Source organism: Lonchura striata, chromosome 6 (genome assembly GCF_046129695.1).
Source record: "Lonchura striata isolate bLonStr1 chromosome 6, bLonStr1.mat, whole genome shotgun sequence".
In the NCBI taxonomy this organism is placed as follows: domain Eukaryota; kingdom Metazoa; phylum Chordata; class Aves; order Passeriformes; family Estrildidae; genus Lonchura; species Lonchura striata.
In genome coordinates, this window is record NC_134608.1 from 56,498,735 (window position 1) to 56,512,025 (window position 13,291).

At 37.3% G+C, this 13,291-nt stretch overlaps 1 protein-coding gene across 3 annotated transcripts in view; it reads right to left on the reverse strand.

Annotated features, from left to right (window-relative positions):
* The window catches only part of NELL1 (neural EGFL like 1), a 284,811-nt gene that overhangs the window by 193,193 nt on the left and 78,327 nt on the right, over positions 1–13,291 (reverse strand). For all 3 annotated transcript variants that reach the window (XM_021528533.2, XM_021528532.3, XM_021528531.3), the window contains exon 12: positions 4,852–4,980. In XM_021528533.2, coding sequence (XP_021384208.2) covers positions 4,852–4,980 — 129 coding nt within the window. The remainder of the gene's footprint in view (positions 1–4,851; positions 4,981–13,291) is intronic.

Here is a 13,291-nt window from a genome sequence, read left to right on the forward strand (position 1 = left end):
ATTTATGTATCTATCTGTAAAGGATTTCCTGACTACATGTGGTATCAAGTCCAAAGGAAAAGAAACTGAAAGCAATAAAGACCACTGTGTCTGGAATGTACTTGCAAATTACAAAGAAATTAAATATAGGTTGTTTTTTTTTTTTTACAATAGCTATTAACAAAGTCCTGAGATTTCAAGCACACTAGGCAGACATTCTGCCAGGCCCCCATGCTGCATGCTTGGATCCATGCTCAGTAGAAAATGAACACTCAGTTTTCTCCCTAAGCTTTCATTCGTCTTTATTTCATCTTCCCAAGATTTGCCAAGCCCAGTAAAATTATCATAACTCTTCCTTAGAGCACAAAGTAGGCAGATTTTCTGAATTTGGCTAGCATTTCGGCGCTTGTGTGACTTTTTTTTTAAATGAGCAATAATTTGTTAACAACAGATTAAATAACACTTTTGGAGCACAGAAGGGAAGGAGCGACTGAGTCATGTTCCTTCTGAAAGTCACACGTGCTTCTGGAGCATTCCAGCAAGTTCAGGAATTGCATAAATTTTCAAAAGTGTTAAGATTCTTCATGCATCACACTTTAGGCTGAGGTAACAGCACTAAGGTGAGCAGGGTCAGGTCATGCAAGAATCATCCTAGAGAGCATACTTAGGTACAGAGTGAAAGAATGTAGTCATAAAATGAGAATATTCATCTTGCAGGTCCACTTTAGTGAATGGATCTTCTCTTATATGACACCTGACATTGTCTGGTGACACTGGCTGAGCAGATGCTGTGTAACATGAAAAAACACCTTGTGGTGTGCCAATTCCCCCTTCTATGAGAGGCTTCTTGGGGGCATAAAGGATGGCTGAGGTTAATACTGATTTTCTTGTTCCACGCACTCTGGTCAGTGAGAAGAAGCATGCATTTGTCCTCTGCTATCCCACTTGTACTCACAAAGGATCAGATCTCAACAGCACCAAAGTAAAAATCACTTTTGTGCCAACATAACTTTGCAGGTAGAAAGGGGCTGTAAATGTTTCAAGCAAAGAAGGTAATAAAGAATGGGGAGCTGAAATGGGGCAGAGAAATACTATTCTTTTTCCCTTCACTGTGAAGGGAAATTCTTTTCAGAAGAGATGGCCCTTTGCCTGTTATCTAAAAAGCAAGCAGCAGCATGCTGGCTAGCAACAGCCCTGGCTTCCAGCTGATGAGGCTTGATTGTCCTTTGTCATCTCTGAACTCCAGACTCCCACGTGCTGAGCCTTCCCTGTGCTGAGCTCGTAGCACTGTCCTATTATTTGCAAAGCAGTCACAAACTGCAGTTTTTCAGCTCTGAAGAAGTGCATGAGAGTGTGAGTATTTGCTGTACACATCACACAACACATCTGGAGCAACCAGCATCAGACAGGCTCTAGCAGATTCCCCATTTTGGTCCTGGCTGTGCCACAACCTGCTGCCCCTTGGCACTAACACACATGCAACGTGCCAACACGGGTCCTGTCCTGCAAAGCCAGAGCTGCAGGAGTGCACACACTGCTGCAGCTGCAATGTTTCAGTCCTGCAGGCTTGGACTTGGCTGACTCACCTGCACGAGCCCCAGGGTTTACCTGTGGGACTCAGATTCAGTCAAAGAAAGAAACTGAGAGTTTCTAGCCAGGCAGAGGCCTGGGAAAGAGCTGGAGAGAATGTAAATAATTATTTATCTCTCTTGTTGTTCACATTGTTTATAGTTAAGTTCTATCACTGTGCGTCAAGCACTCTGCACCAATGCTGTGACTTGTTTTCACTTCAGAACCAAGAGAGTTGGTCCTCACAAAGCTCTGTATAAAAAAGCAGTGCATTTTTTATAAACTGAAGTTTTACTCTCACAGCCTTCTGAATCAGAGTCTTCTTCATTCCCATCCTGTCTCGACAGCGACATTTACCCATGCCCGTGTGACAAAGGGACACTGGTTCAACACTTTGTGTCTTATACCCACAGCTAGAGGTAAACCTCAGAGCACATGAATAACAGAAAGCTTTCTACACATCTTTTTTCAATGCTGTAATTATGTCTTATATGCAAGACAAGCAGTCAAATGTCAGAAAAACAGAAAAAGCCCAACTTTTCAGTTTTTAAGTAAAATATATTGCTTTTATATAACACAGAGAATCTCCACTTATCTCCTTCATTCATCACAAGCTTCATTTACTTGTTTGCTTTCAGAAACCGTCTTCCCTCAATACATCTGTTATTCCAAAAATGGAATGCATATAGTGAGTGGTTATCTCAATGTACATCTTGACATAAGAAGCTTCTAAGTACTTGAAAAGTAGTTGCTGAGAATGAATAGTGAAAGCCTCTCAGGTTTTTATTATTTATTTTACAAATTTTTTGATGCCAATTCTCCGAAAGAAGTTAGAATCTTTTTAATTCTTTTTTCCACTGTATTGCTAATGTGGCTATGCAAAGTTTAAAAAGAGACAAATGCTTATCAAAAAGCAGAGCAAACTCAAACACAATACTTCAGAGATCTTACAAAATGAAAATGATGCTGAGCTCCAGAAGGATAAAACTGTGAGTAAGAGTAAGCAGAAACAACAGTAAAATCATATGTAAGGTAAAGTAATACTATATATCACAATTCACATGCACAACTACTTCAAGAAGACTGGAAGAGATGAGAAATCTGGAAAGCTCCAAGTTAATGATCTGGAGCACTCTAAACTAAGGTGCCACTTACCACCACATATCATGAGTTTGAAATAATTTAACCTTCCATCTCAGAGGAAACAGCAATCTTGCATATCTAGAGTTTAAAGGCTTAACAAAGACAAATTCAGAGCTGCAGCTGAGTATGAGGCCTTCCTTGCTTCCACAGGTGTTTTGTATGCTTAGTCTTTGTTGCTCAGGTGTTTTGAGTATTTAATCCTTACACACAGAAATGCAAAACAGCAAAAGAAGATCCATACTATCTCAACCTCCTTCTAAATTGCACCTTCGGACATGTGCCTTTACTCTCCTTTGTTTAAATCACAGCTTCACCATGCATCTGAGCTGTTGTACAGCCAGCTATGAAATGATTCTATTTAGCAGATTAAACATGTAGAGGAGAGGAATGAGCTTAGGGAGGCACAAAAAGAAATCCTGCAGAAAGCTGTTCTGAGGAGTAGAAGGAAGCTCTTCAAAGGGCTGAAAGAAGTCAGCTCTTGGCTAATCCATTTGTCTGTGGCTCCCTTGCTCCAGAGCCTCTCTCCTGTGTTACCTCCAGTGAACTACACCCTTTCTAGCAAATATATAATGTCATAAAAAGCAGAAAGCAACATTCTCCTCTATCCCACGGTCTCTGGCAGCAAAATCAGCTGTTTGCTCTGTTGCCTCATGTTTCACCCACACACACAGAAGTCAGGGATTTAACTTGCCCTTTCAAAAATTTATGCAACACAGACCCAGGTATGCTGCAATTCCTGCTAATTTCTTTTAAAAAACTCCTTTTTCCACTATCACTATCACTAATGTACTGCTAATATCTCCAAAATTGCTTGGGTCAGGATGTTTAAACTTTTCCACAGAAGAAAAAAGGGACAGTCTAGGTAAATAGAAATACTAAGCACTGTAATTATTTAAAACAGCAAAAAAGAACCCAGCTAATACTGGGTCACGTATCATAGGTGATAAACAGCCTGTCCTCTGATGTACAAGAAATCCTTGTAGTACATAAAAAACAGTTGTTCAATTTTTTGTACAAAAAAGTTTCTCTCTATACACAATGTATCTGCTGCCTACCTTTAAGAACACATGTGGGAACTGTCTGTCCAGTCACTGAAAGTGAATATAATGGACCATTCAAATTAATGTTTGTAGAGAAATTACTAAGTACTGTAAGTTTTAAAGCTGTACTTTACTGAACATATTAATAAAATGCTATTTCAAGCCATCCTGTTCACTTGTGTACACTAAAAAATCCTTTTATGAATGCAGGATCATTTAAACCCAATCACACTTCTTTTTTTATTCTTTCATCCTTAGTCCTCAGGATTTCAATTCTTAAGCTATATTTTAACAGCTTGTCAAAAATGCCATCCCCTTCCATCACCAGTACTATTACAAAAATAATCTAGGGAAATAATTTTTACAGAGTAGTTCAAAAACTTCCTGTGATGGTCAAAAAATAAAATATTCCAGCCTGACATACAAGAGTATTAAAAAAAACCCAACCCACAATGCAAAGGCAGGAAGGAATGTGGTACACATTGAATCATCAATTTATTTTTTAAGAAGTACATCACATCTATGAATAACATGCTCTAGAAAGCACTGAGCAACAAAAAGGAGAGTAATTCCCCACTGCACTCCTGTGATGGCATAACACATGAACAGAACTACAATCAGCTACAATCTTCTCAGAAACAGGTCTCTTATGTATCATAGGAAAAGCATTTCAGTGAAGTACCTGTCCCACAGAAGCACTTCAGGGAGGACTGCAGGTCATCATTTTTATATCCCAGCCACAGCACTCCTTCACACTTACCATTCTCACAAATGCCTGCACAATTCCCACCTCCCAAATTCATGCATCTTATAAAGACACTGCTCTCTAAAAAACATTTTAGAAGGTAGAGGCTACTGTCTGAAAAACAGTGTTTTAAAATTTGTCACGGCAGCATGGCCATGGTGTGCAAAGACACAACTGCAACAATGAAATACACCTACAGACAGAGTGGCCCAGCACCACTTGTAACCTTCAACTCCTATTTATGAACACAAAAAGGGTCCCTGTGACACTCCCCACCATGAAACTTTGCAATTAAATTCATTCATCTACCATTCATCTCATATTATGGTTTTGAGTAAGTTGTTCAGGGAATGGGTCATCAAATATTTGGTTTACCTTCACAATATGCAGAGTCCCCTTGCACAGCGAGATAACCATTCTTGCATTCACAAGTAGCTTTTGTGTTCCAGTTTTTGCACTCTGAGTTTTCACCACACCTGTGCCCCTCTGCACAGAAGTTATGGCCTAAAAATACAAGGAACATGCAACAGGCTTTTAAAACATGTTTAGTTCAGATATTCAGGTATTTACATTGACTGCATCACTCAAAAACTTAGGCATTTTACATTCCAAATTCTCTCTAAAAATGTAGTTGGTGTACATAGACTTTTTGGATTTCTCCATCAATTCATTCTCATAAAAAAAAAAAAAAAAATTTTCTTTGAAAAGATATTTGTATGACTAGTTTTATTCAGGAAAAAAGACAACTCCAAAGCAGAAAGCAATGACAATTCACTACTGTTCTATTGAACCCATGTAGCATTAAGTGCCTGATTGTCAGGAAGTGCAATGCTAATAAAATAACTTACATCAAAAGGATAATGAAGGGTAATATAAGAAAAAAAGCCTTCAAAATTCTCTTATTATGCTTTTAGTAGACCAAAATGAGACACTGCACAAAATTGTAGCGGTAGTCAAAGCAACCTCATATAATTCTTGTATAAGCCTTGTAATTCTGTCATCAAAAACCAGCTCAATTGTTTCTACAGTTTATAATTATTCCATGCATCATATTCTATCGAGGAGAATTTTTATTAATCTCTCCTTTTTCCTTCACGCAAATTCTCAGTAGTTTCTTTGTGAACAGTTTCTTTTATTCTAGAAATAGGATGAACTTCCCAACCTCCTTCTGCAAAGCTACAAGTGGCTGGAATTCTTTCTTTCTGATTTTCAGTGTTTCTCAGAGACATGTCAGCATCTTTCTCTGCTTAAGTCTAAAGTGAAAGTAATTGTAACTTCATCCCTAAAGGCACTCCACCAGAAGTTAGGAAATAACTTACATAATTTGACAACAGGTTTTTTTTTTTTCCTCCCTCCACTGATGTATGTTTTGTGGATTTTCTCTATTAATATCCAAGAGCTCATTTCTATTTGTCTGAGATATATAAGCAGTCATTTTGGTAAATTCTATTTTGCATCCATTTTTTGCCCTGAAAGGAGGAAAAGCAGAAACCCACACATACCATCATCTATTGGTATTCCAGCTTTGTTTGTCTGAATCCCAGAACAGATTCTGCCAGTTCTGCCTGGTCATAAAGTAGCAAACTAAAAATTCTTGTTCATTGATCATAAACTTCCTAACACCCCCTAAAAACTGCTAAGAAAAACACAACCTGGACTTCTAACATCTAAATGCCAGATACAGGTCTCTATTCATATCCCTTGCTTTGATATCATATTTTAATATATTTTTACACACACACTTCAGATGTCTACTAATTTAGCACTCAGGTTGTGCCAGCTTAGTGCACTCCAGACTTACGTGTCTGATCATCTAATGTTGAGTTCTGAGGTAAGTTTTTGGAAATGTTAATGCTTGTTAGCAGTATCAAAATCCAATTCTACACTTAAACTTCAAGTTAATTTTATTAACAGCCAAGGTTTCTTCCTTGTGCTCAGCTGGCTCCTCCTTTCATTGTAATCCAGCTTGAGAAAAAGAACCAATTCCCTTAATGAAAACTTCCATTTTCCCTTCTGGTCTTTACTCATTTCACAGTCTGGTAAAAAACAACTCAAGTATTCCAGATCCAGCCTTGTCAAGCTGAGGTACATTTCCGACTGGTAAAAGAGGGTGCCAATACACTGCCTTTAGCCATTTATGCAATCATAGCATTTGAGTTCTCATTTTTGCCTTTATAATTGGAACGGAACACTGGAACCCATCCCCTCAAACTTACCCATTCAGCATCTGATTTATGCTCCCCTTGCAGGATTACTGTTCTCCTGGCATTCCAGATAACATCCAAGAGACAATCATATTTATAGAAAATATTTATATTTTCTTTGTCACTGTTTCCCCTAAGACTATGACATCCTAGTCTGTTTCCTGCTTCTTTGGAATAATACTTCTCCTTTGAGCTCATACACAGCATGAGCTTGATTTGGTAATTATTGGGTCAGAACTTCTGTAACATGGCAATGTACTTAGCTAGGCAATATGAAAATATCACGTGGATTGTTACTCTGTCTCAGGGTATTTGGTTTATATTTAGTTCTATTTCCCTCTCATCCAAACCTGTAAAAAACATTTCCATGTTTTAGTTACGAGAGCACTGGTACAACTTTCTGCAACAAAATTCTGTATTTCCAGGCTCTTTTTAGCCCAGTGAGTCAACATTTCACCTTATGATCAGCTCCTGGCAAATTTAAGACAATTAGCCAGGTCGATGGCTCCTCAGAATTAACTCTAATCACAAGTCCCAGTCCCAGATCAACCACTCTAACAGCACTTCTTCCCAAGCACAAGCCAGTGATTAATTTTCACATCACAGCCCTGTGAATCCTTCATTGTTTATTTGCCACCTCTGAAACCTATCTGCAGATATGATAGCTACCCTACCTATCCATTTTTTGTCACCTGTTTTAAAAAAAGAAAATCCCTGGAAAAATCTGCATTGCTTTTGTTTCCTTTATCAACTCAAATATGAACAGTCTCCATCCAGAATCAGGTTTTCAAGCTTGAATCTATTAAAAGAGCATTGCATTAAAAAAAAATCTAAATAATTCTTTTAGTATGTTTTTTATATTTAAATAATAGTGAGACAATTTCCTATCTGTTAAAACTGCTGTCTAGAAGTGAGTTCACTTTCCAATAGCATTTCAGCAAACTTATTCAATATCTCTGTAAGTGGATAGCAGAAGCCATCCCTGCTAAGAGTACACATGGTGCTACAACATTTTATGTTCCCAAGCTTTTACAAAACAACTGTAATTTTAGGTTAACCAGCAGGAAAAAAATGTACTTGAGAGAACAGAAGAGCCAAGGTTCACTGCGCCTCTGTCAGAAAAAGTACACCATTGCCTGGATCAGAGGTTTTTCCAGAGATACTTCTTTTTTTTTTTTTCAGCAAAAATGCAAAATTAGCACAAAAAGAGCCAAAAGATACGTATCAAGGAAGTGTGGATCTTGGATTTCTTGGACATTAGTCCAAATTCTTCCCAGCAAGAGTTTTAGAACCAAATATCTGATTTTTATTAATTCTTTGGTATGAAATGGCTCATAGGATTCCTTAAAAATACCTACAGAGATGCCAAAGCCACTTGCTGATACTGCAGTGGGATTCCTGAGTCTCACACAGGTGGGAGAGAGCAGAGGGCATGCATCTCCATTGCCCAGCTAAAATAACAATTCATTCACAACATTCAGCAAAGTCTTATCTGAGACAGTCAGCTCCTCTCTAAATATAAGAATGGCTTAAAATAGAATCATCACAGCAAGCAGGCAATTGGAGAGGACTCAACAAAACCACAGAAAATCTTACACAGTTCTGATAATCTTAACTAATTTCAGGCCAGTACAGATGACACAGCAAGTATGAATTAAAATTACAGATGAATGCATTCAGAACAGATGCCAGAAACCATCTTCCCTGTGCACACACACACAGTCATAAATGTGCACAACAGCCCTACAAACTCATTCAAAACACAATTATATACTACCAGGGGAATTAAATATTGAAGAGTGTGTTTAGATTTTTGGTGGGCCTGATGACCTCTGTTAATTCCTCAAACATTTCTGATAACATTACTCTTTTCCTTCATCAAGGCTGCTGAAATTTTTGCTCCATCATTTTCCTAAGAAATACAAGTTTCTTTCTACTCCTTCATTCTGACTATAGAATGACCATTAATAAATGTACTAAGACAATTAGGAAACATGATAGCAGCCACAAAATTCTCCCTTCTGCAGCATCAGGAACTGCACAAGTGGATAAACCTTAAGTGGCTCCAAGTCAGATATCTCAAATTAAACATTTATTCCATTTTGGGACACCTGAACATTGCTCTCATTTTTCCAAGAAATGTCTTCCAAGTCGTGGTTCCCAGAACCTGCTTTTGCAGAGCAGCATGCTAAGCTGTTTTATGCTGTCATTCAGTTATTTACATACCTAACATATTTGGTAATTGGGCTTAATTATTGATTGTAAAGTGCAAGAACTCATTCAAGACTACAGCTGCAATCAATACATTTTAGACCCATATCTCTTCCTACTTTTTTATGGTCAACACTGATGTGCCTCTCCTTGTTTCTGAGGGTTTCCCTCTAACTTCTGTACAGTTTTCTATATTTCTCACAATAGCCTTATCTGTTCACAACAAAAACTGTAAAACCCCTGTTCTCTTGCTCTTCAAGGTATCCTCCATTTCACTGTTTTATATTAAGAAATCTCTAAAGGTGAAAAAAAAATAAACTGTCATAATGCTTCTGTTAAAGCACTAGCAATGTTCAAAAATCCAAGGTAGTTTCAATCTCAAAATCTTTTCTACTGTTGGGATTTAACCCCACAGTTACAATATAAATGTGTAAGGTAAATCTGAAGGAGAAGTCACAGAAGAGTGTTAAAATTTGCATTACCAATTATGTCTTCCCATGATCTGAATCAGTTTTTAATGAGTCATGTGCCAAGCAGCACTTTGAGCAGCAGCTTTTACACCTCCAGAGACTGCAGTCACAGAACTCAGTGGTCTGACATAAAACAGAAACTTCATCCATTCTTTCAAGCTGTTCTATGAATGCAGAGCTTATTACACATTGCTTATCTGTGTGCAACAGTACAATGCTAACTAAACAGGCTAACAAGCTTAAAAAATATTCTTCTTTTTCAGATAGAAAGCTCTTCTAAATCCCAAGTAGTGCTACAACTATGTTTAGAAATAAACTCATTCATATTTATCAACTGCCATTAAATCTTAATAAATCTAAAACCTTGAAATAACTCCTCCCTCGTAGCAATAAATGGGAAAAATTCAATTTCTGAAGAGTCAAATCTCAGTTTCACAGCCAGGCAAGAAGAGATGAGAAACATGCACAACTGAAGAGCCTTCTCACCTTCTGACTGGAAAACTAAAAACCTTCCCAAAACAAAACCAAGCAGCACAAAGAAGGGTGGCAGAAGCCCCAGTTTTAGAGTTAAATTTTAGAATTAAATGCTGCTCCCTTCTGTAAAATGAACCCTTCACCTCATCAATAAGATTCTCTCTTTCCTCTTAACGAGTGTCAGCAGGAAATCTAAATCCATTCAGTCCCACCATACTACAGGACAGCAAATAATTATTTTCTCTAGAAACAAAACCACTCTCACTACTTCATTATTTCATCACACTCTTTCTTTTGAGAAGAGCACATCTGAAGTTGCTAAGGCTGTTAAGGCTATTTTAACATATTTAAAATTGTGCGCATAACAACATAAAAATTCTCTCATGAAGTTTTATTTGAATCACTCATGCAAAAGAGAAAAAAAAAATCCACTCTTTCAAAATTATACACTGTCTTTGGCAAGGAGAAAAACAGCTAAAGGGAACAATAAAACACTTTCATGACACTATTTTTTGTATTAGTTTTGTCCCTCGGCTATAAAAAATGTAGCAGGCATGCTGTAAGAAAAATGAGTGATTCTCAGAAGTAGCAAAAAATGTATTCTGTGACACAATTCTTTTTTGAAACTTGAAAATTAACAAAATTTTCTGTAAGTCTAAAAGACAGTTTAATAACAGCACATTGTCCTGCTGGAAAGTATAAAGTGGCCACATAGTTTAAGCAGACATTTATATTAAAGCACGGAGATGAAAGGAAAAACTGGATGTATTCTACATAACAGCCAAGGATAGATCCCACATACAGATGTGGTGAGCTCCATTTATGCATTCAGCACATGAACTCACAAAAATAAACTGTCATTTTAAAGCAGAGCTCTTCCATACTACTCTCACCTTGCTGTACACCTCACACAACCACTTCCTTGAAATCTAGAAATTGCCTCTTAGCAATATACTATTACCTTCTGCTATGCTATAAACTCATGGGGCAAGCCTGGAGAAGAGCAGGCATTATTTGCTGTCTTTATTTTTCCTCCCATTTACAAACAATAATGACTATCTAGGAAGCCCACCAGCACTGCACATAACACTATTCAACTCTTTTTTCTGCTGATTCACAATTTCCACCTCCATAAACACCACAGATTTATGTTTTACCCTGCATAACCTATGGCACTCATCTATTATTGTGGTAAGTACTACAGAGATGGCTGTGGAGGGCAGTGTCTCATACCACAGATTCATAAAGATTTTGTATTTCTGTGTTTTTCTTTCCTTCTGATGATCCCCTCATATTTATCCTTTCATTAAATGGAAATTCCTTTGCTGCAGCTAGAAAAGCACAAGATGCAAACCTGTCACCCTTGCCCAATTCAGCAAATATATTCTATAATTCTACAGAACTTGAAATTCAGTAGAAGTCTCCTGTTTCTACAACGACAAATACTAAAAAAACACAAACTGCTACAAAGCCCAGAACTAGCAGTCACTAACACGCATTGATAAACACAGAGAAATAATATTCCAATTTAACATTGCTAGTAAATTCTTGCTAAATAACCTGCTGAATAACTTAAGGCTTAGCTAAGGAGTAATGCAACAAATTAACTGCATCATCATACATACAATGTAAAATTTGCATATGATGTGCAAATGTGGCCTTGCAACAAATAATTTTGCTTATTCAGGACAGCAATTATTACAATATGTCTTCCTTACTGCTTTGGCTTGGACAAAAAGAAGCTGAATATAGCCTCTGAAAAAGTCAGTTTTGCAAACAAGAGAAGCAATCCATCCTTTCCCAGTAAAGGATATGCTGGCACAGTGCAGGATAAGAAACTGTGGCCTGCTTGCCATAACACAGAGCACCTGTTTACTTGAGAAAACCCATACCAAATATGGAATTCTCTATAAATACCCATTTTTAACAACAGCACATGATAAAATTATATACTACCACTTTGGGTTGCATGCAACCAAAGCAAGGTGTCAAGCAGCATATATTCTACTTCAAGATATAAAAAGAAACTTATGAGTGCTGAATTGAATTTATGCCTTTGTAAAGTTGACAAAATTAATCATATCTTTAGGCATCATTTTCAAAAGAATTTTAAAAAGCCATGATGAAATACAAAAAGAGGAGATACTGTTTTAGCAGTCAGCAGTCAGCTAAAGCAGAACTGAAGTGAAAGTTTAATGTGTCAAATTGAAAGCATTATGTACCAGAATTCCTGGGAAGAGAAAAAACAATTTCTTCCCTTGCTTCTAGAGATCATCACATAAATATACATATTCAATACATTATAAATAATGAAGCCAGTTTGGGAATGAATATCTAAAAAGAGGACCTATCACTAACAATAATATGGAAGTGAATAATTATGGAACTTATCTTCCATCAACTTTGAAGCTTTCATATTTCTAATCCTTTCAAGTAATGAATACATTCTTTTTCAATACTGCACTACATCAAACTGGGCCATCTGTTAAGAAGCATCATTAAGACATTGAGCCCTCTGAGGGACAGAGAAGCAACATTTATTGCTTGCTTAAATAGTTGCAGATGTTTCTAGAAACTACTAAAAAAAAATTAATGTGCATATTCTTAGACCATGACCCAACAGGAAGCCTCAAACATGCTGGTCCCTGCAACCACATGCATGTGTTTTTAAGTTCAAGGCCTAAGCAAATATTTAACCATGCATATTTGCTAATTAATATTTACTGGCAGAGGGAAAGGTTCGGAGCCCCTTCATTGCCATCTGCAATGGCACTGGAGGGATTTATACACAGGCAATACAAATATTCCAGATATTGCAGCAGACCTCAATAACCATCTAATCCTGCAAATGTCCAATGCTCATTTGGCACAGCTCTTGCTTGAATTTCTGAGGTGCATCCCTAAAGGCTGACATTGAGCCCTGAGATACCAGGCTCCCCTTAGGCTCAACTCAGCACCAAGGGAGGGATGAGGAACAGAGATACAATACACAGGGAAGGTTTGATTATTCACCCAGCAATTCACTGATTAGAACACGTTTTAAAAAGAAAGCTTGTTCAAGTCTTAACCTTGTGACACCTCATTTAAGGGGATTTTCTCAATTAAGATTTTAGTTATTGCCTGTTCAATCTGGTCCAGCCTACAGCCAGGACTTACAGGGCTGAAAGGAAGAGGAACTTGCATCTAAATATCTTCCAGAAGGAGGAAAAGTGAGGTTCTGGGCCCTAGAATTATTTTTTTTTTTTATTATTGTTTTGCAGTGGTACTATTTCATTGTCCAGCTTAATTCATAAATTAGTCCTGAGAGTGTTCAGATCTAAATCAGCCTCCTAATAACCATCAAACTAGAATCCTAATGCTATTTTTGAGGTTTTAGAGACCCTGAAAAAACACTTTCAAAACTCTGCAGTTGCAGGTTTAAGCAACAAAATATATTTCTTTTTCAAATACAACATA